Here is a 24,102-nt window from a genome sequence, read left to right on the forward strand (position 1 = left end):
GACGTGTCAAATGCTTCGCCTATGAAGGGTAAAATAAATCCTACCACCACCTTATCACCTATTTTTATTTTTATTTGTTTTTTCATTGAATATAAATCATTATATGTTCCCAGTGAGACAGTTATAAGGTAACAACTGTAACTAATTTAACATTTCTAAGCTTCTAAGTTTGTACTTTCTTACTGCCTTTTGTTACTGTCTATCTCCAATAAAGTAAATAAATAAATATTGGACATTCCACCGTCGTATATTCATTACTATATAAATAAATGATAGTACTATGTGAAGTAAATATTATATAATTGAATTTAGTATCTGATTGCAGAATATCACTACAGTAACAATAAACCAAGTTTGAATTTCAAGTTACCGACTCGCTAACAACTTTACTATTCGACTCCCGGTCTGGACCTTGTTATACTTACTCAAGCTATTTCCTGTGCATGCTGCACCACTGGAATAAGTTACCTATTGCGGTTAAAATAGACACATTCGATTTTTAAAATACTTGTGACGCAATTCTTTTTTTAAAACTAGAATATTCCAAGCATCAAATGACAACAAATATGCTAAATTTTCACTCCTTCAAAGCCTTTATATATATATAGTTAAGTAGATATACTTGTTCATGCGTTGCTATGTTATATATGTAGTTGTAAATCTGAACAAAAAGATAATTTTAATATCTCTAACATAAACTGATAAAATATATATTTCAAAAACCTTCCCGGGGATATTAAATTACTTACCGAATTTTCGTTTTTATATGTACTCTGTACTTCTTTTTTTTTCAGTGGCTAGACGCCAATAGGCATAGGCCTTTCTAGAAGATCGCCACGACTACCACCATCGGTTTCAGGAACGATGTACGCTTATTATATATTATCATCTCATTTTACATTAGCAGTAATATATTTATTATTTATACCTCATACAATTCTCCGTTTTCAGTTAACCCTTCTCTATTACGAGTGAAATAGAAATCTTTTTAAATCCATCCAAATATTTTCTGTAAGAAATCACCGAACACGGTTAGAGATATTGTAATCTTCCTATTTTATATTTTTAAAATGTTACGCATATATATAATAAAGTTTATTATTATTATCACGAGTATATACACTCAATAGTATGTTACTATATATGTATGTATGTAAATAAATATATGTATGTACTATATTATATGTATGTAATATATATGTTTTTAATGTTTAATTAACTTATATTTTTTACAAAAACATTCCATATTCAAAAATCACGGACGTATTTAGTTTTTTTTAAATTATAAAAAAATATTTTAAATAATCCCTTACTAATCAGGCTCTAGAAATATAATCTCTAATTCATGTTAACAATGCCTTACATTTTATACATAATGAAAAACAAAAGAATAGCGGCAACCCTCTCCTAAATGTCTGCGCTCGACAAAAGCGAAAAAAGAGATATCAATACGGGTGTAAACATTTTTTTTTCATTTTTAATTTCTATCGTTCTCTCCCCTTTCTTTCCTCGGGAATTACTTTCCTTCCTTCTTCAAAAAATCTTTCATTTCTTCACTTTCTGATCCTCCTTTTTTTTTCTTTTCTTCCTAATTTCAAAGCATATATTTACTTGTTGACCCTTTGTCTTCTTCACCTATTTCAAGACACCCAACTTATTACCAATTTTGGATCTTGCTAATTCATGAAGGATTGAATCTTAACAGATTCGACGGAAGTAAAGCTAAAAGTAGATTTGGAGAGCATCGCCTCAATGATGAGCGACGACAACCTTCGCCCATCATTCCTATCGTTGGCTCGCAGGGTGGTGAGTGAGACTGTCAAAAGAAATAAAACAGTATAGATAAGTTGGTACAAAATAAACTGCACAAATAACTAGTAGCCAATTAATAATAGGAATAATAAACTAAAAATAGAATAAAAACAAAGTAGTATTGTCAAACCCAAAAAAAGAAAACTGTGATATGAAAAATAGGATAAGTAATAAAATAAAGAATAAAAGAAATGTACCTAGCCACCTATGAGTAATTAGATGATAGAAGGAAGGCGATGAAAGTAAGAAGGAATGAAGAAGAACAAAATGAAAGATATTGTGAAGGAAAAAAGGTAAGAACAAAAGAAATTGAGAAGAATGATAGTGAGTGAAGAATAAAGATAAAAATTTGAAAAACTTATTTGTAAACAAAGACCCTGATCTCAACAAATTAGGGGTATGAAAGGCCTCCAATAGCGGAGGCCATTAAAAAATCCTACAAAGGTCAAAACGATCAAGAGATATATCATTTTTATATACAACACCCTTACAGTAGTACAATAGATCTGGCATTTAGTTCTACAGTTAACCTATGTCATCTGAACTCTTTTTTTGATCTAATAATTTTACAATTTAAATTGGTAATGATGAAATAGTGAAAGAATGCATATATTCCGCCTTTCCGCTATCTCGGAGACAAGCGGTTTAATCATTATCACTGTTATCATTGTATCGTGACGGAAGCTTACTTCGTCTTTCGGGTCAATATTTGCAGAGTTCACTACACGAGTGATAATTACATAATATAGTATAACAATATCAAATTATTAAGTCATTGACTTGAAATTTAATTTCAATTTAATATTTAGACTCTGTGTTTGGCACTAATCGGTGTAACATAACTCCTGAAGATGCCCAGTGGAGGGGTGAAACACGTGTTGGTGGCGGTTGTGTAATTCGCATTGTTTGCCGCATACGCATTTATCAGCGGGCTGACGGGCGGTGCATTTCATTGCACGACTACCACTGCATGTGCGGAAGTGGTTAAATATTGGTCCTTTTTCTTACTTAGGATGGACTTTCGCGAGGTAACGCCTGATTCCATTAAAAATTTATTATTTACTACACCATTAACACATTTGGAGTTGGTACGCAGTAGTTTTTACACTGACGCTTTAGTAGCTGGTGGAAGGTATGTACCTTGAGGAACGACACCGAACAGACAGCAAACTTAAACATGTGCCGCAACAATGGAACCCTTTATGATATTTTTAGTCATGCATTCCGTACGGAAGTACTACTACTGCTACTACTCCGCTGGCTCAGTGACCCAAAGTGGGTCTTGGCCTCCGAAGCGAGAGACTTCCACTTTCCTCTATCTTGCGCCATCGTCTGCCATTGGTTGACATTCAATTCGCGCAAGTCTGCCTCAACGCGATCGATCCAGCGATACCTAGGTCTACCCACTGGTCTTCGACCCCGTACGGAACAGTTAGTTTAATTCATCAGCACTTAATTCCCATAACGATATAGAAAACTAATCAGATTCTGTACTCGTTTTTGATAGTGAAACCTGAAGCTTTCTCAGGAGCGTCATATATACAAAACAGGAAGAATAAACATTTATTCATAAAAAGTTATACAAGAGTGTATTTCTATTGTCTAACTTATCTAAGAGTCGAAATTGGGACTCTGTTAGTCTGAGCTGGTGATCTGGTAAGCAGCGATTTCTCCGCAGCCTGACCCAGAACTGACGCCATGACCCTCCGATGTCCACGTTGTTGTTTCTTGGAAGGTACGTCGTATGTTTACATGGCCTTGCAGACAGCTTATTCGTCAAAGAGAAATCAAATAAATGGATATATTTTCTTGCTTAGCTTGCACATTATTCTGCAATAAGTCATCTGCTGATTTTATAACTTGATACTAGCATTTTTATCATAACCATAGCTTGAAATAACAAAACATTACAACCGACCACATTTATTCAAAATATAAGATCGCAGGATTGTTGATTATCAATATATATATATATATATATATTGTCTCTTTGAGTTTCTTCCGAATTCTTCTCAGTTAGGAGGCAGTTCATCCTAACAGGCAGTAAACTCAAAGTATCGGCAACTAGATCTATTACGATTGAAATAATTCAATTCTCCCATCAATCCGAATTAGGTCGATTTTCTTCGAGTTCTACTCACATTATCCTTCCGATTTACTAATTGTGTAGACAACTACTACACAAGTATAGTGAAATTACAATAATTTTATATATATATATATGTATGTATGTATATACATATATATGTATATATGAAACCCTGGACTTACATTCGCAAGTCTTTCTTAAGAATGCCATATTAGCAATTCTTAAATAAATAGAAAAGATAGTATATATATATCGCTTTGAATACAGCACAGTAATGAAACAGTTGAATATGTTTGGTAAATATTTATTTTCTTTCTTAATAACTAACATACATCGACATTCATGGTAAATATGTATTCTTTATTGCTAATGGCCACAGAGCTGAGTATAATACAGACATGTCTGAAAATTAAGAACTATTTTTTTTTATTGTATATAATAAAAAGTGGTTATATATAGACATTTACTAACATATATTCAAGCTATACATCATTTTGCGTTATCAAAGTATATATTATATTTGCCGTATAGTGTAGTGATAGTAAATTCAACTGATAGCATACATAGCATTTAATAAACTAAATTACATTCCCGGATTAGAAATTTGAAATTTTTTTTAAAAATATCTGTCAACATCTCAAAATAAACTATATGCAATAAGCTTCATAATATTAAAAGACATATTTTATAATGTAATTATTTGACATTTACCACTATGATTACTTTTGTCGTGTAACAGAATTTTTACGTTTAATTTCTTTTTTATCACTGTCAAATTTTTAGACCAATATTGACATTTTTTATTTCTGATAATTTCAATTTTAAATTCTCTTTTTAAGTAGATATAAACCATTTTACTGTCATTATATTGCAATATTTATTCCAAATAGAAACTTGGTATAACAAATGACATATATTTATTGTTTAAATAGAACTAAAGTAAACTTACTAAGAGTTGTCATAAATAATAAAAATCAATTGCCTGATGATTTTCTTTCACAATCTTTACAGGTCTAAGGCATTCCATCAAAACAGATCGCAGATTCTATTTATATAGATATTAATTTTGTGATAATATTACAACTCTTAGTAACTTTACTGTAGTAAGTGAAATTAAATAATTATTTAAAAAATAAATTAGTTACTGAATATAATCGTTATGATTAAAAAGTTAAACCCATATAATTAAAAATCCATATTACGATATATATATCGTGAACTAAAATAAATACTTTTAATTACCTAACATATATTTACTGTGTTTATATTTAAGCCATTTATATAATTTTAAATATTCAACTCATATAAAAAGACATATCTATACAATACCTAGACCTACGTTTACAGGTTTATTTAGTGACGCTATTGTTAAAATATAGATATATATTTTATATTAAATTAGCTGTTTTTACAGATTTTGTACTGCCTGAATTTAATGGCCTATTGCAATCCATTAGAAAAAAGAAATTAAATGCGAAACAAAAAAGTAAATCTATTATCCGATATGTAAAGACAGACAAGTGAACTGTCAAACGTGCGAATATAAAACAAAATGGCGCATACGTTTTTCGAGAAATCAACAACACGAGAAGTTAACAAAAAATACTATAGTCTTTGACTTATACGTTCTATTGGGGCAAGAGTTAAAATATTTTGTCAGTCAAATTCTGAATTCATTCCATATTCAAATAATTAAGATGCAAATTAAGATGTGTATATATTTATATTTCATTATAAATATGTCTATGAACTGTCATGTTCATATAGTGTCTTTGTAATGAAATAGAGATGGGCAGCTCCCGAGTTAAAGACAAGAAAGATATATATCTTTACAAAAGATATATTTACTCTCCAGCGCGCGTGTATTGCAAATATATCTCTGTGTTTTTATTCTTAAGAGTCAATTTTCGTTATGAGTTACGGCTCGTTCAGAGTTAAAGAGAAAGAGATGGTATTATATAACAATTTAAACGTGAATAAGAGAGACGAATTGCTAATGCATGTTTGTATTAAAAATGTAAACTAAGGATTTTCGGAACGACAACATGACGCGCGCGTGCGTTTTGCTTTTTTGTGCTTTATGACAAAGACATAAAATGCTTAGTAAGAAGCAAATGCAACCAAAAAAGCTCACTAATTCAAAATTCCAAGTTCCATTATTTCAATTTCACACGTTTTATTCCGCCTTATCGAGTTCTAAGTCTGAGGTAAAAGAGACGAAGATATAAACGATATATTTTTATATCGTATTATCGATATAAATCACTCTTTTCTTATCAGAGAAACATTTTGCCCATCTCTATAATGAAAATATACACGTCATATACATAAATAACTATTGTTGTCTCTTGTACACGTTTAGTGCAAGAAAGTGATAGCATATCTGTCAACTCAATGACATAATATATATCGTGTATTTTGCTTTTAAAAGAATTATCATTAGTGTTTTTTAATTAAATAAAAATATATTTTAAATATTGAATTCAAAATAAAATAATCTTACGTAGTACTGCGTGAACTTTCCTAATGGCGTATATATTAATATCTATACGGAAAATATATTACACATGTAAATATCTTTTTTGCACATATATGTTAGGATTTGGCATCTATAAATTGATAACTACAATTAAATATATATCTTTGATTTTTAAATGGCACATACATGGGGCAGTGTGTTGTATCTTTTCATATGACGTGACAATAGTAGAAAGAGAGGAAACATAGTCACCTATAGACAATTTGTTTTACATATAGATATATTGTTTCACGTAATATTACATATTTAATGGCACATTTATATTAATAATGATTTTAAAGTTAGTATTATTTTTATTTTTATTATTTCATGACCCGCGAGATAAGTAATTATACAAAAAAAGTATAATTTTTAACGGAAATAATTTTTAAACAAAATGCATAGATAAAAGAAAAATACATAATTTTATTTTAAAATTAAAATAATAAATTTAAAATTCAGTGAAAGATTTTACGAGGTAATTTAATGAGAAATAAAACATAAGTTTTTCTGAATATTAAAACAAGTAACAACCAAAATTAGGTTAGGAGTATATGTTCTTTTACATATTCACACAAACATATCAGTATCTAAATAAATATTAATCGCGTAAGTGTTAACAAGATTTATAACTTTTTTTTATTATTCAGTACATTTGAAGGCATTGTTTAATTATTCCGCTATTTAAGAAGTACACTGACATCTGTAACGCAATTATCGTTCCTCCTGTTCCTCGCCAACGTAGTCACCCCCCGAGTCCAGGGTCCAGGGATTCATCTGGACCCTGACTACTTTGAAAACCTATGGTATACCACATATACATATGGTATTTGTATTAAGACAACGCTCTACAAAACCAATAGTAACAAATACCTAGCATATCATAGGTTTTAAAATACCAAATGCTTCACACCGATTTTGTTTGCATTACCTTTGAAACTTACTGTATTTACTGTGAGACATATAGACATCTAATATATGTAAACACTACATTATATATACCACAGACTAAAACATAGATTTTTAGTAACTATTTTTTTATTACACTCTATAATAATTACTTAAAACTTTTTATGTTATTTAATATTTATAATAATTTAATTCTAATTTGTAAGCAATTGGACAATTAAATATATGTTATAATCCATTGAATAATATTCTATTTAATTATATGTAGATATGTATGTGACATTAAATACAAGATGGCGGCTAAATAAAATGACATCAACTTGGCTTTGACAGTAATGACGTATTGAATATATATAAGCTGTATTTTTAATCTGTAAATAACATTTTTATTTGGTTTATTTGTTCTGTATAGCTTTATAAATATTTTATTTTGTTATAAATATGTAAATATCATTTAATTTAGGTAGTTTACATAAATAATATAAATGAATATTTAATATGAATAGCAAATCTGAATCTAATATACATGGTGATTGTTTACAGGTGTAAAAGATTTAAGGAGATGAATCTATAGCTCATTTTTTGTCAATTAAAGCATGGTACACACTATCAAATTATCAATGTTAAATAATAAATAGCCTAATTATAATATAGTAAGATATTTTTTGTAAATAATTATTGTTACTTCGTATTAAAATTACTATTTCTACTACTTCTATCTGTTCCTGCAGATTGTATTGCCAGGAGTTACTGGCAGGCGACATACAATAGAAAAAATAAATTAAATTGACATATTTCAGAGCGATCACTTATATAATTTGATTAAAGGTTTTTGATGACAAATGAGTAATACATTCACCTCTTTAAAACATCTACACTTATGACTAATCATCTTGTATATATTTTTATAGGTAGTCCTCACTTTTTTATCGAAACTCTCACCTCTTGCCACACTAACGGGACCCCAAAATATAATAATTATTAATTACATAAATAGAATTGATTGTTGATACAAATTGCATGGTCTGTTGTGTTTTTTAGGCGAAAGGAGTATATTTAATATCTTAAAACTAGGTTCAATTAACATAGGCAACTACTTTTAGGTTCATATTCACAACCTTTTACATACTTTTGAAATAATTATAGTTAAAAATAATTCACAATCTGAAAAATACTGTCTAAGCCAGTAGACCAATATACTAAAGATTTAAATTATATGTGTATATATAATCTGTATTGCTTCCACAGATAATAAAGGATACTTGAGATAAAAAACTTAGATTAAAATACATAGATATGTTAGAAGTTTTAAAATTAAAAAAATAAATAAAACGAAAATAAAAAATGAACCGTTTATTTATTAAAAAAAAAGTTAAAAATCTAAACAATAGTCAAAAATATAAAGAAATAATTTACAACAGGAGATAGAGTTTTTTTATATAAAATCACAACAATGGATAATTTTTTTTAAATGTACTACAAATATCTTCACGTATAGCGTGTTTCTCACTTACTGGCTAAGAATTAAGTCATGCGACAAAAATGTAAACGAGCTACAGGATGTTTCGAATTTAATTCAAAATAAAATTAACATTTTTATACATTTCTTGATTAATATTCATATGGTTCCTAAGTATGTAAATATTCAAATTTACATACCAGAACATCCTGTAGCTGTAGGGTGTCATTATAATTATCATACATTTTTAATATATCAGCTAACGTATAAAATCACATATCATCAAACCACTTACATATATACAATCACCATAAATCGCAGCAGTAATGGTTCAACGTAAATTCAACCTTAATTTCACAATTTTTCAACATTCCATATGACACAAAATCCTATGTACCCTAATTACTGCGGATTCAATGCTGATTGCAACTAAAATTAAAAATCACCTTTTGATTGGAACGTCACACGTAGATGTCGCTCGGTGTTATTCTTTTGTTGCTGCAACAATAATTACATACATTAGAAAAGAGGGTAGGCAGAGAATTGAAATATAAACTAAACAAGAACTTCCACAGATGAACAAAAGCTAACGAACTAAATGGTAATGTTTTTGAGGGCATTGGATGCAAGGCGCTTTCAACCTAGAAGCCTATGCCCAGTATTCGAAGTCTTACGGCTGAAAAGATCATGATACATTAGTAAGAGACAGTTGTATAAGGAAGCTGTAGAGAGAAAAGGAGAGAGAACATTAGAGTTTCTCTTGAGACTTGGACATCGGAAGAGATTGCACCATCTCTAACTCCTGCATGACTTTAACGGACATCTATGGGCGGACATGAATATTGTTTTAAGGTTTATAGACAAATCATTTGACTTGTCGTCTGATGTTGATGCTTTATGCTTGTTAAAAGAAACCTATTCAATCTTGTCTTGAAAACTTCTAAGTTATATCTGGAAACAATGACGGCGGTGGATTGTTCCATACCTTGGTTATTCGCACTATAAAAGTACAGTAATACCCCGCTTTACGCGACCCCGTTATACGCGGTTTCACTATAACGCGAATTGCTAATTTCGCGCTCAAATATCTCGAATTACGCGAAAGAGTGCGTATAAATATAATGTAGTCATCAACTTCTCTATGGTGTCTTGACCATCTGTCAAACAATTAAAAACAGTGTTTGGTGTTATGAACGTATTTCACAAGAACGTAAACAAAACGTTACCCAAAAGACAATGGATGTATTTTTCCGTAAAAAATAAGAGTGTGTATTGCATAAAGTGTTCCTAGAATTAAAATGATTGATTAAAATGTTTTGTATTTTTTTGTAATAATTTTTGACTATGTTTAATCATGAACCTCGTTATACGCGAATTTCAGTTAAGGCGATTTTTTTAGAACGTATCCCTCGCGTTAAGCGGGGTATTACTGTATTAGCAGAACGCTTACGGTAGAAGGAATTTCAACCGTGTACGGGTGTTGAATCCGTGCGTCTTGTACGATAGAAGAAAGGAGATGGCCAAATTATTTGATGCAATTCTAACTAAATATCATCTATATGATGATGGTGTGAAGCAAACTACATGAATTATAATTAATGTAATATAACACTGTTATTAAAAAGTAAGGTGAATTTGTTTATCATTCAAAGTAATCCCAATAAAACAAATTTTTATCAACGCTTTTCGTAGTAATCGGAGAAGTCTTCTTCCGGTATAGCCTTCAAGGCTTTCGAATTGATTTTTAACGTCCCAATCATATCAAAATGGCATACTCGCATTTTTTTAAAGTTTGCTAAATAGCTAGAAGTTGCACGAAGCCAAATCAGGCGAATACGATGGTTTTATCGCTTTTATTCCAAAAAATTAGCGAGTTTGGCTTCAATCGACACTACGCTTTTGACATAATTGAAACATAAAAAAAAACACGTCTAACTCGAAGATAATTAAACCTTTTGACAAACAGACAGCTTGGCAAATTTTAAAGACAGTAATACCAACCTAGGAAAAAAATTACCTATTTTCCTAATGCCCAGTTATAAATAACAATTTCACCATACTTTTTGATCGCAGTAGTATAGTTACGAAGGTATTTACTAGGGTTAATTGATAATAAATTAATAAGGTACTATATACTGGCATATATTACAACAACATATATATAAGGAAGTTATTTTAACACCTTTAAATACATAATCATTTTTTTAAATAAATTATGATAATTATAATTAAAAAGCGATAGAAATGAAAGAAGGATATAATTCCAATAAGCATACCAAATAGGAAAGAGAAAGAAGCGGCTACACGTCTGTAGTGTACCTGTAATAATTATTACAGAGTTAGAGGAACGCTGAGTCTCTGTAATTTGATGAAAAACTAAGCTTAGAGAAGCGCTTAGTCTGTAATTTTATGCGAAGTTAATCTTAGACAAGTGCAAAGTGTATATATAAGCTTGTAATATTACATATATTACACATTATAAGCATGCAAATACGATATAACACTATAATACATGTTCATATAACATTTTACTTAGTTCAGTCTTTGTAATACATGTAACACTGTGTAATATCCCTGACAGAAAAATTTACATCATAATAAAAACAATACACATTCTATATATATTGTCTAAAAAAATCTTGTAAGCATATCTAATGTATTACAAAGACTCAATCTTTATTTATAAGAATTATACACAGTCTGGCCATAAATACAGTTATAATTAAAAATAAACAAAATATTATTTTTGAATTTGGAATTTGTCATTGTTATATGATTGTTCATTGTTTTTTTTTATTTTGGCGCCAATGTATCGTAAAATATCTAATGATATTTAAATGGAGTGTGATGATAAAGAGAACCGAATAGCTGTGATTGCATTACATGAAGTAGGTATGGTGATAAATACAGTTTTTAAAATCCTCGATATGCTTGGTGTTAGTCAAATGTTTGTTTACCGGACTATTGATAGGTGCAATGAAACCTCCTCTGGTTGTCACAGAAAAAGTTCTGGACAAACAGTAAGAGGATTAATTCGAAGAAATCCTGTATGAAAGCAAAAGATTTTATCTCGGGAGATAAAGATAGCACCTAGAATCATGTAAATCAGACTTGTAGCCTATAAGAGACGCACTGGATTTTTCTTAACTGATAATTTAAAAAAGAATAGGGTGGTCACAGACAATTTTTGTTTTATTATTAGTTATTTATTATTTAACTACGTACACCTGTTCACGCTTAAAAATCTAAACAATAAGACAGTTTCAATATCTCAAACGTAAACTGATAAAAATCAAAAATTAAATTAACAAATTTTTACGCCAATAGGACAGACGGACAGACCGACATTCATCTATATATATATATAGGTAAGTATATTCACGTAAGAAAAGGACCAATATATAGCTACTTCCGCAAATACAGTCATAGTCGTGCAACAAAGTGCACCGCCCGCCAGCCCGCTGATAAATGCGTATGCGGCAAACAATGCGAATTACACAACTACCACCGTTAAATCACTCAACACGTATTTCACCCCTTCACGGGGCATCTTCAGGAGTTATGTTACACCGACCAGTGCCAAACACAGAGAGAGAGAAAAAAAATAAGTATATTCACCTCTCCCTGGCCGCGGCGATGTCGTCGTCGGAGTCTAAGTCGTAGAGATCATCCCGTAGGTAATTCTTATTCGCGTAACCTCCAATGTCCACTGTAAGTATTAAAAAAATATTTCTTTAAGATACAGGGTGTGCCGATCTTCTAGTCTGATATTTAATTGTTTTAAATTTGAATTACAGATTTTTTTTCATTTATTTATGTGAAATGTAGAGACCATTTGATCCTATTCTTTCTTATTCACCAATTTTGTAATGATTTTGTAAATTTCATTAGTCCTTCTTTTACATGTCATATTTAGAAGTTTTCTATTACATATGTTCTCATGCTTTATTTACAAAGTAATACTCATTTTCGTTTACAAATATGTGGCGACTTTCTTTACAAAATGCTAAACTGACTGTCCATAGACTACCTGACGTAAAACAGAAGATATATACATATACACATACACACATATATACATATATATGTGTGTATGTGTATGTGTCTTCCAAGCCATGATAGTTACATTTCACAAACATTCAAGAGGATGGACAGCAGCATTCTCTGCGTACCATAATACCACACTGCGATCGCCAACCCGCCTGCCAAGCATGGCGATTACGATATATCCTTTCGAAGATATCTTTTAACAAAGCCTATAGCCTTACCGTGGCCTCTATTGGCCGAAACTGCGACAACGATTTTGCAAATAACACTCCTATCATTTTTCTTACAGAAGAAAACTGTGCTAGCTATAACTTAAAAGCTAGATTTTCCCTGATAGATATTTTTGCATAAATTGGTATTCTATCATCGCATCGCAATATATTTTCAATAACATATCGTTTAGAATCAAAATTTAAATATTCACATTTAAAATTGACAGATCTATGATATATACAAGAAATAAAAATAAACTGATAACGCCTAGATATCGTCTAGAATTTTTTTAAATACTTCACGGGTCTGGCTGTACGCATATATAATAAACTTCCAAAGAGTATCTATAACCTTCCTTTATGTAGTTTTAGATCTAAAATTAAAAGTATATTATTAAATAAATCCTATTATATATTCAAGAGTTTTTTAGTTGTTCGAAATGTGTGGAATGTCTGTTGACTAATTTACACAGTTGATATTATAATGTACACATACAATATTGTAATATTTAATTTAAAAGTGCAACTGTTGAGGTTTTGGGTGACTCTAGCAGATCACTTTCAAGCCGGTGGTAGCTTAATGCTAAATTAATCGACAATTCAAAACCGCACGTGAATTTCCATATATTACGTAAATCAGTCAGGTCTAACTTACCTCTGGTGGAATCTTCATACTTGCCGTCTGACCACTTGTACTCGTGCTCCGCGTACAGCGGTGGTAGGGTCTGGTGCGGCGTGGGATAGAGGTCGAAGTTCCTCTTCTCGGGGATGCTGTCCGTATCCCCGTACGGTGGCATCCTGGACACATAGAACATTAGCACCGATGTTTAAGAAACAGCAACTCGAAATGTTTCTCGTTTAAAGTGGCAATGAACACCAAAGGCCGTTGGAGCTGAAATATCCTCGTAGTGGAGGAGCCACGAGCGTCAATAAGCATCCAACTAGATGGACTAGCGACATAGTTGAGGTTGAGGAAAGTCACTGAATGCTGGTAGCTGATGATGAAGACTGATCATCGTGACGATCTCTGAAGGAGAAGTGGGCTTCTATCAGCTGACATGATCATATTGATAAGAAGAATAGCTTCATTTATATATTGATCTAAAAATGTTATTATTAAACGGTTTTATTTAGTTCGACCCGTACGTAATTTGTTTATTTGGGTCAAAATTAGTAATTGAAATTTAAGCACCTTCCCTATGTCAGACTGATCTGAAATTTGGTACACACATTTAATTTTAATGACAATACAATATAATAAAATCAATAACATTATAAATCTAAGATGGCCGCCGATACAAAATGGCGGATTACATATTTTTCCTTAATCCCCTCAAGATGGGTATCAAATGAAAGGGCTACACTAGTAAAACACGATGATTATGTCAAAATTTTAAATCAAGATGGACGCCATTCCAATATGGCGGATTAGGTACATATTTTTCCACAACCACCACAATATGGGTATCAAAAAACCGTTTAACTTAAAAGTTTTTTAAATGTATTTATTTTTGTATAATTATCCTACAAATCTAACACTGTTTTTATTTCTAGTTTGTATATACATCTTACAATTTATATTGGGCAGCGACTTGAAATAAAATAATGTAGCAACTAATATATAATTGAGTATTCCAAATTGTATTGTTAATATGTATAAATTTTAGCTGTATTTACCCATAAGAGAAAATTGTGTAAGAAAAATTGTAAAAAATTATAAAACGCTGTCGTACCTCGCAGCTGGGAGAAGAGAGATCCGTATCAAATAGCGGCAACCCTCTCCCAACTGTCTGCGTTAAATAAATATTGTAAAAAAAAAACACTAGCGATACAAATTAGAATTAACTAAAAAAAAGTTTGTATATACAGTTTTTTTCTAATAACGAAAGGTATTGTTTACCTTACCGATATTCTTTGGTCTATTAATTATAGATAAAGCCGGCTCGGAATGTTACTTTATATATATCACAGGATTGGGACTCTGTCCAATCTTATATATCTTGGATAGAAACATCATGTAACTGTGGACAAAGGCGTTAAGCTTCGTCTTGAACTATCTCTTGAACGCGTTTAGAATTGCAATTCAAGAGACACCAACGCGGTTAGAATTTCGAGTCCTGAGTGCCCAAAAATGGGCTCCGACTAGAGAAATCAGCCGAAACGAATTTAGTATCGCTATTCAAGCGTGTACAAAAGTGAGCCGCGACTATAGCAATCATTCGAAACGCATTTAGAGTTTTATTTTAACCCTTTGCACTCCGTTGTCGCCGTATTTGCGACATTTAAAAGATAAAATAGTCTGTGCTTATCTTATACTGTTTATGATACGTTTATTATGCTTACATTGTAATAAGAGTAAAAAGTGCTCGATTTAAGTTTATTTCGTTACATTCAATAGATTTAGAACGTTCAATAGAATTAGAAGATCATTTAGAGCATTTAGATCCAATGCATCTGTATAACAATTTATTGTTGAAAGTCCCAGATGCACAAGGTTACCATATGTATACAGATAGGAATTACACTAGCATTGTCTTAGCGGAAAAATTGGTACAAATGAAATGCCATTTAACAGGTACAATAAAACTCAATCACAAGGGCATACCTGATCCAATAAAGAAACCCGATTTCGGTGAAAATAAATTGATCACTTACAAAAAGGGAAGAACGAAGTCCTGGAGGTGCTGATAGCGTCTATGCATTACTAGGCTGGAGTGCAAAGGGTTAAGGGAGACCTAAAGTGAGCTTTGGTTTGGTCTATCACTCGAAACGCGGTTAGTATTTTGATTTAAGAGCGACCAAAAGAGGAACTTTGCTTAGGTAGCCACTTGAAACGCGGTTAGCATTTTGATTCATGGCTGCCCAACAATGAACCTTAACCAGGGCAATCAGTCGAAACCCCTTTAGTATTTCTATTCAAGGGTGCCCAAAATGGGTCTTAGTTTGGGCCATAACTGGTTAGTATTTCCATTGAAAGGTGCCCAAAAGGGATTTCGCTTGGACAATCATTCGTAACGCGTTGAGTGTACCACTTGCCCAACATTGTCACTCACCTGGAGTAGTCCTCGAAGCAGCTGAACCTCCAGAGGGCGAAGGCCAGCATGGCGACAGATATGATCACACCAGCAGCGATGACCAACCATACAGTCAACACACCATTATCATTAGGCACTTGGTATTCCTGAAAAATGCAAATAACAATTCCCTCAATTTTCTTTTCTATTCCACTCTCGAACCATTTGCTGCTAAAATATTTGAACATGAACATAAAGTTCAACCATTTCCAATATCTCTTAGTCCTAAGAGTAATAAGATGATGGAAGTAAGGCGATGAAAGAAAGAAGGAATGAACGAACAAAATGAGAGATATTGTGAAGGAAAAAATGTAAGAATAAAAGAAATTGAGAAGTATGAAAGAGAGTGAAGAATAAAAATAATATTTTGAAAAACTTATTTGTAAACAAAGACCCTGATCCCAACAAATTTGGGTCTAAAAAAATATCTCTTAGTTTATAACGAAATTTATGTAGATTAGTCGCATGAAGTTTACAATAAATACTTATTTGTTATATACTGGTCAAATGTAATATGTTTCAAGCGACATCTAGACATATATTTATGTTTATAAATATATATGTATATATATAAGCAAAAAAGGAAACGTAAGACAATTCTTATACAAAATATAGAGAGATGGTTTAATGAGTTGATATATGAACAAAAAGTGATCACTCTAAAATATGTTACATGAATTTATTTTTCCTATTACAACGCTACAGTCAAATAACTAAAGGCAGTACAAACTGTCTTTAGGGAACATAAACAATCATTAATTTGAAAACGTAGTAATACGAAATTTTAAAATGCTTTTTATTACTATATTAACATAATAGTTTTTTTTTTAATTTATTCCAATTTAAATTTCTCATACCTATAATGAAACATACATAATATAAGTTTTTTAACTTAAATACCTACCGTGATACCCAATCTACGAAGCCGAGCCGCGAACGGGTCCAGACCGAAGTATTGGTCCCACATCGCGGACAAGTCTTCTGCATTCAGTCTCGGCTCGTGGTCTCCTTCGTACTCCAACGGGATCCCGAACTTGATCTCCACGCAGCTCTCAAACTTCGGCCAGTTGTGGAAGCAGAGGGCCGTGCTTACAATCTGTGCAACTTCTAACCTGGAAATTGAAATATTAAAATTAATGTCCGTCTGTATGTCCTTTATAAAACCATAAACTATGCATTTGTTAATATGATGTTCTTTGGCAAAGTTGTTGTGCATGAACCTCCGAAGGTTTCTAAGTTGCTATGACCAATTTTCGATAGATGGCGTCACTGTCATTCCAATGAACTTCATATGTCGTCGTGATAGTTCAAACTGATTTGAGTTGAAACGAAAACAGTGAAAGAATAATGACGTTTCGAGTTGTGGATGACATAAGAATTTATGTGAATTGTGAAATTCATGTCATGGCTTACATAATCAAAATAAAAATAAAGAAAAAAAAAAACAAAATATAAACTGAATTTTATTCGTTAAAATTATATAAGAAGTAGCAGGGTACAGCTAGTATTTGATATAATATTATTTTTTACTTTTCATATCAATAAAAATAAAACGTGGTTTAATAAAGGTCTGGTAAGACCGAAATTTTTTTAAGGAAAAATTACGAACTAAAATTATTTAAAATTGTTAAACTTAAATAAATAGATTAAACCAGATAGATAGGAAATAGGGAAATAACAAAAGCCTAACTAAATTGTATGATGTTTTAGAATGGGTAGAAGAACACTAGTAAACCAAAGAAATGAAAGATATTGTGAAGAAATATAGATAAAATTGTAATAGGAAAACCGGAGACTAATAAAATAAAAAAACAATTTGAAAAATTTCAAAAAGAATAATGTCTCTGTCCATCTCAAGATAAGGGTGAACGAGAGGTCTACAAAAACCAGGATCACAAAAAAACAATCACCAAGGATTTATTTTCGAGGTTGAAACAACAGAAAGGCTACTCACTAAAACAAAACTTTGTAAATTTAAGATTAAATTATCAATTTAAATATCTCTGCAGTTATAATTTGTAGTATATAATGTAGTCATGTTTCACTTCAAAGCTCATTGACAAAGCTCAGTCCCTCATCGATCCAAAAAAAGCTTCATTAAATAAAACTTGTCAAAATTAATCACCAGAAATTAATTCAAGTCGTTTTCTTCACAAGTCTCATTGATAAACCTTAGAATCAGTTATTAAGAGATCCGTACACGAATGATGAATCGAAACAGCCATCGAAACAGCTTGCTGGTTCAAGAGGCAGTAAGTAGGCAACTTGGGAGCAGGTCACATGACTCGGAAAACAATAGCTGCTGAGGTGTTACGGTTCCGGAAGGTAGACTAACGTAAGCCTAGCGTTGGACGTTTTCAGTGGAAAGATGATATTGTTCAGGAAAGAACGCTGGGTGCAAGTGGCTTCTATTCGATTTTATAAGAAAACTATAGATATACCTATGCTCACTTGTAATTGGCCACTACAACCGCAGTATCTTGATTTAAAAAATCATTCTTAAGCGTTGGAATTCAAAATTCGAACGCTAATTCGAATCGACGCCATCAGTGATGTTTATGCTCACTTGTAACTGGCCACTACAGCTACAGTATTTTGATTTAAAAAATCATTCTTAAGCGTTGGAATTCAAAATTCGAACGCCGATTTGAAACGACGCCATCAGTGATATCGCTGTCATTGTGTTAGAGTCGTGTAAATTGTAAGTAATTTTTGTACATATGTGAATACAGCATCTCGATCAATTTTGACTAATATTTAATGACGAAAATGCTGCTTTTTGCTCCGTATTTAAAAGGGCACCGACTAAAAACTACTGCGTAAAATCAATTGAACTTATTCACACACAAGTCTTGGTATATCAACTGTCAAAACATATAATGACAATGCGACTTAAGTGTGAAGTTAGCTGTGAAAAAATACAGTTAAATCCTTTCCGAACAACCCGATATTATTTTTTCCAACGTGCTGGAATAGTCAATCTCTTTCCACCATCAAATATAATATTTATGTGCACTCATTTTTAATTATATAAGTGTAAAAAAAATTTCAAGTGCCAATGACATTTGTCACACCAAAAAAATCGTAGTGAGTTTGTTGTGGAATTTTTTTTAGGTTAGGAAACGTTAGGGACAATTACAGATATATTTAAATCGAATGTTGCTTGATAAAGTTTTTAAATAAAATCATCAATGATATGAGTAGATATTAATTTTCTGAGTGAATACGTAAAAAAGAAGTCTGCCAAAAAATGTTGCCAACCTCTGCTATATACGAAATAAATTGGAGAATTAATAATTAGGACAAACAATTCACGACTCCGTTTTAACATTCGAGAATCCGCATCCACTACTGCGTTGGAGCGACGCCAAAAGACACCTGCATAACAACGCGGTCCACAATGCAGTGGCTCTATTTTCTATTCCAATTCCCTATAAAACCGCTATGGTATTCTTTGTAGTCACTGGCTGAAAAGCTAGAATGACGTTTAAAAAGTTGAACTCGCGCCAAAATATCTGTCAACGTCAAACTCGTGACGCGCAGAAAGAATTTTATAGCTGGATTTAACAATGTACACGGAAAAGAGATATGCATATTTAAAACATTTTTTGAATTTCATTTTATAAAAATTATGATTAAATTTAACATTAAAATACTCTAATTGACATTATATTAATGAATGACGACAGCATGCAAAGATTTTACATCTTTTGTTAATTAAATGAAAGTTATGTAACAAAACGTGTCCGCCATATTGGTATTCGACATCTCACGAAGCGATTTATTTTGAACGAAACAGTTCGATAAAAGTTAAAAAATTAACTTAATTTATTCAACATTAAAACTTTTAACAGAATTATTGATCGTTAATTTATTATCTATTTATTTATTTAATCTATTTTATATATACTCTACTACTCTCAAATAAAATATACGGAAAATATTTTCTATTTTTTTTTGGTCAAAATACGTTTTTTTTACTCTGAGCTCCTTATCTGCATCCGTATACCTGGACTAGTTTAGTCCCCCTCAACTGGTCCATTTGCAAATATATAGTGGAGGCCCTTGTCCAGAACTGGACGTTCTACCGCTGAATGTTGATCATGGAGGAGCGTCAAAAAGCGTCAAAGGAATCGGGCATAATCCTTTCATTCTCCTCACAACAGATGTATATCTCATGCAAGACGAAACAAAGACAAAAGAGTTTATTGTTAATACAATAATGAAGCCTTAATTAAAAACATAAGTTCACAGGTTACATTCATATGAAAAGATAATTATTTATTTAAATAATTTCATCAAAATATCACCACGTCCTATTGTTTATTAGCAAAATATGATATTATTCGAAACGTGCTTCGTTTTTATCACTATCCAGTGTCACGGGTTTGATTCCCGGGATACAAATATATATAAATCACATTTTATGCATTATTTATATAGGATTACCAATGCTCACAGAAAAGATTCGAGAGGATGAACAGTAGCGCCCTCTTCGTAATATAATACCTCACTGCGATCGCCAATGCGCCTGCCAAATATGGCGATTATAACTCCCATAGAAATTTTAGGGCAGGCCTATGTCTTGAAGTAGTAAGAAGATGGAAGAAACTCACACGGAATCACTTTTATGTCTATGCTTGCAAAATGACGAGAAGAATATGGTGGGAGACTTAAGAGAGTCAAGAGAATACGTGTAAGAATCATTAAGAAAAACATTAAAATCATCGAAAAAAGTTGAAATGGGCAGACCACTGGGGCCTCCACGGTCTAGAATGGAGACCAAAAACCAACAAGCACAGCGTAAAACATGGACGTCACCTTCTCTAACCTATTCCTAATTTATTGACCATACTGTCTCCAAAGTTCCCAATCCTTATGTAATACCAATGGTTGCAGTACACCTGCCCGAGGGCATGGACCTATTTACGGTAGGTGTTCCCTCCACCGTCTCTAACAGGAGTACTCTTTAAGGCGAGTGCCCCGTGCACTACCAGACTGTCAAAGCCAGTGATTCCCAAAGTGGTCTATATCGACCCCTAGGAGTCTTTTTTCGGTAGGGGAAATCTTCCGGTATTCAAGATGCCCTGCCTCTGGGGGCAGGCCAGGGGTATGTGGGATTCCTACCCACTAACACCCCCCCCCCGTGGTCGCCCTCTGCGCTAAACGAGGGACCGCGGTATCTCCCGGTCAGGGATCGTCACGCGGTCTTCCCTCGCGCCGTGCTATTTTTTCGATAGCCCGTCCCGGGGTATGCGTGGATATGCTACCGATGGTTCGAGACCACGTCGAACCATCGTCCGCCTCAGAGTCGCCGAAGCTAGTGGGAGTTTAGGGCCCCCACCCTAAACTCCAGCGACTCCGAAGGCCCCGTTTATGGTAGGGGAGCACCATTCATCGGAGGGCCGTCGCGAGGCACGTCTCTGCGCTAACGGCGTCGTCTCCGAGCGGGATCTGTCCTCTGCCGATCCCGTTCGGCTGCCTCCTTTTGGACCATGACGGTCTCACAAAAAGATCAGCATCACCGACACGACTGCTGGCACGGAAAGGTCCTGTCCGATCTCGTCCGCCAGAATCCGCCACCCCTAGGAGTCTATGACAGCCTGCAAGGGGTCTACGTCAGCGAAAAAAAATTTGGGGGTCCATGAAATGAAAATGGGGGTCCACGATAGTGGATCTCAACACATACACTGATAGTACCTATTTACATACATCATACTATCTTATAATATCAAAACATTTACATTATATATAAAAGTACCTATGAAGTAAAAAATTATTAATATGTTACGTATATATTACATAACAGATACAAAATTTCATTTTGAGTAGTTTTAATTTAAATTCAATCAATAAATGTATAAATTAACATGTGTTTTTACTTTAAGTTTTTAACACTAAACTTCACTACAGTTAGAAATTTACAGGAAATCAATATCGGGTAAGTAGGGGGTCTATCCAACACGGAAAAACATGGCAAGGGGTCTACGACACAAAAAAGTTTGGGGAAATCTGGTTTAAGCAGATAATGGAATTTGTAGTCTCACTCCGTATGTCACCAAGAACACGGGACAAGTAAATTGGCTTCCATATTATCCGGATATGGTAGCATAGCTGTTGGCACACTCACATCCCGAATCCCATCATTGGATCTAGTTTCGACTGCACCTGGTTGCGGTGGGTTTTTCGCTAAGTAGACAGATGATCATGTTTAAGTCTAAGCTGAAAGCAGGCTGCTTCAAAAGGGTCTTATTGGAAATCTATAGGTGAGGTCTATAGATATAAGCCTCCCGTTCAGTGGATATCCTGCGGCTTTAATAATGATTATGATATTGTTTCAATCTTAAAGGCTGTGAGTATTGTTTGCCTTATTATGAAATACAAAAAATTAAAAGCAAACGTGGTATTAAAAATGACAAAATAATTAACATTTTTCTCTAGATTAATATGAGTTAATGTCTTTAAAAAACGTGTTTATCTTTATATTCGTTAGATAAATAAAATACAAAATGGCTACCGTTGTGTCGGAGCACAATGGCCGCGTATTGCGATGTATCTACCGTATCGCATCCTACAGTCTATATGCATTTATAAATTGACCTTCAGAGCATGCGATAATGCTGTAACAACGTACGATTATATGAAACGTTACGCTAGTATATATGTGGATTATATACAGGGTGTTATTTCGGTGGATTAAATATATCCTAGAGTTGTTATAACTAAATATCTTTCCATTTTAACCCTTTACATTTTTAGACATTTTGAATGATTCGGCCGATGTTTGAAAATTGTATTTTTCCCCCTCAAATTAACTGAATAGTAAAACAACATATATTCATAAAAGAGAATTTGCTATATGCACTTACTCATCATAATATCTCTGGGACCATAAGACTTAGTGACTTAAAATTTGATAGAGATATTTCTTTTACCAAAAAGAGATCAGCTAAGAACAATTTTTACGAAATGATACTTTCAAAAGGATTTGTGAGAGCCTTTAATAAATTCGCAAAACACACCGAGGAGAGCTAGTATGTTTTTAAAGAATTTATATAGACTTTTCACCACTAGCTCAAACACTGCTCCCGATTCAAAATACAAAAAACGTAACCACGTTACCTTATGTGAAAACTTTAATATACCTCCGTTCAACTTTCCGGACCTCCTCAAGAAAAAATCTACAGCAGAATCTTTTGATGAGTTTTGTTTGGCACATTGTCCTACACCTCAAGGCATTTAACGGTCTGTAGCGCTTAAGCAGCGACGTGAAATAAAATAATTTACCAACTAATGTATAATTGAGTACAACTTCCAAATTGTATTGTTTATATGTATATATTGTATGGAGAAAAATTGTAAATAATGAGAAAACGCTGTCGTGCCTCGCATCTAGGAGAAGAAAGATCCGTAGAAAACCAAACAAAAAATTGTAAAAAAAAAACACCAGCGACAAAAATCAGAATTAATAAAAAAAAAAAATTATATAAAAACTTCATGTTTCAAAATTTATTAATATCATTGTAATATCATTCGTCGCATAATCTCATGTAGCTCTAATGTGTCATTTAACTGACTTATTTTTTATGTTAAAAATAGAATCGCAAAAACCGATAGTTGTGTAGAAACACATAATTCACGATCTAATTAACAGATATTTTGACAATCGGGTTATAATTAACTGTTTTTTATAATAAACAAATCTACTTATTTATAATATAACAAAACTTTAAAGAACATTTATACACATTCATTATTTATATTTTTATTGAAATTGTTACTGGAATAGGTCATATTTAAATAAAAGGAAGTGAAAAAACAAATGCAAAGTGATTCGAGAAGGCTTTAAAAAGACTTTAGAAGAGTAGAAGATCTATAAGAGGTACAAAAAAGAGCACAAGAGCCAAAAGAAGACTGACAGGAATATCGCATTTGTGCATTTCGGTACATGACGTCGTTTTGCGTCGTAATAAATAGATTTA

The 24,102-nt window shown here is 32.5% G+C and overlaps 1 protein-coding gene across 1 annotated transcript in view; it reads right to left on the reverse strand.

The window, feature by feature from the left end:
- Window positions 1-9,160: 9,160 nt before the first annotated feature.
- Window positions 9,161-24,102, reverse strand: part of LOC137924546 (interaptin-like) — a 47,963-nt gene continuing 33,021 nt past the window's right edge. Inside the window, exons 5-9 of the mRNA XM_068767935.1 lie at window positions 17,025-17,232; window positions 16,100-16,227; window positions 13,702-13,844; window positions 12,406-12,496; window positions 9,161-9,285 (exon numbers count right to left, since the gene is read on the reverse strand). Coding sequence (XP_068624036.1) covers window positions 9,249-9,285; window positions 12,406-12,496; window positions 13,702-13,844; window positions 16,100-16,227; window positions 17,025-17,232 — 607 coding nt within the window. The 3' untranslated portion in view covers window positions 9,161-9,248. The remainder of the gene's footprint in view (window positions 9,286-12,405; window positions 12,497-13,701; window positions 13,845-16,099; window positions 16,228-17,024; window positions 17,233-24,102) is intronic.

Source organism: Battus philenor, unplaced genomic scaffold (assembly GCF_028537555.1).
Source record: "Battus philenor isolate CCGP_79_NKW_IND1 unplaced genomic scaffold, ilBatPhil1.0.hap1 SCAF_24, whole genome shotgun sequence".
Classification (NCBI taxonomy): domain Eukaryota; kingdom Metazoa; phylum Arthropoda; class Insecta; order Lepidoptera; family Papilionidae; genus Battus; species Battus philenor.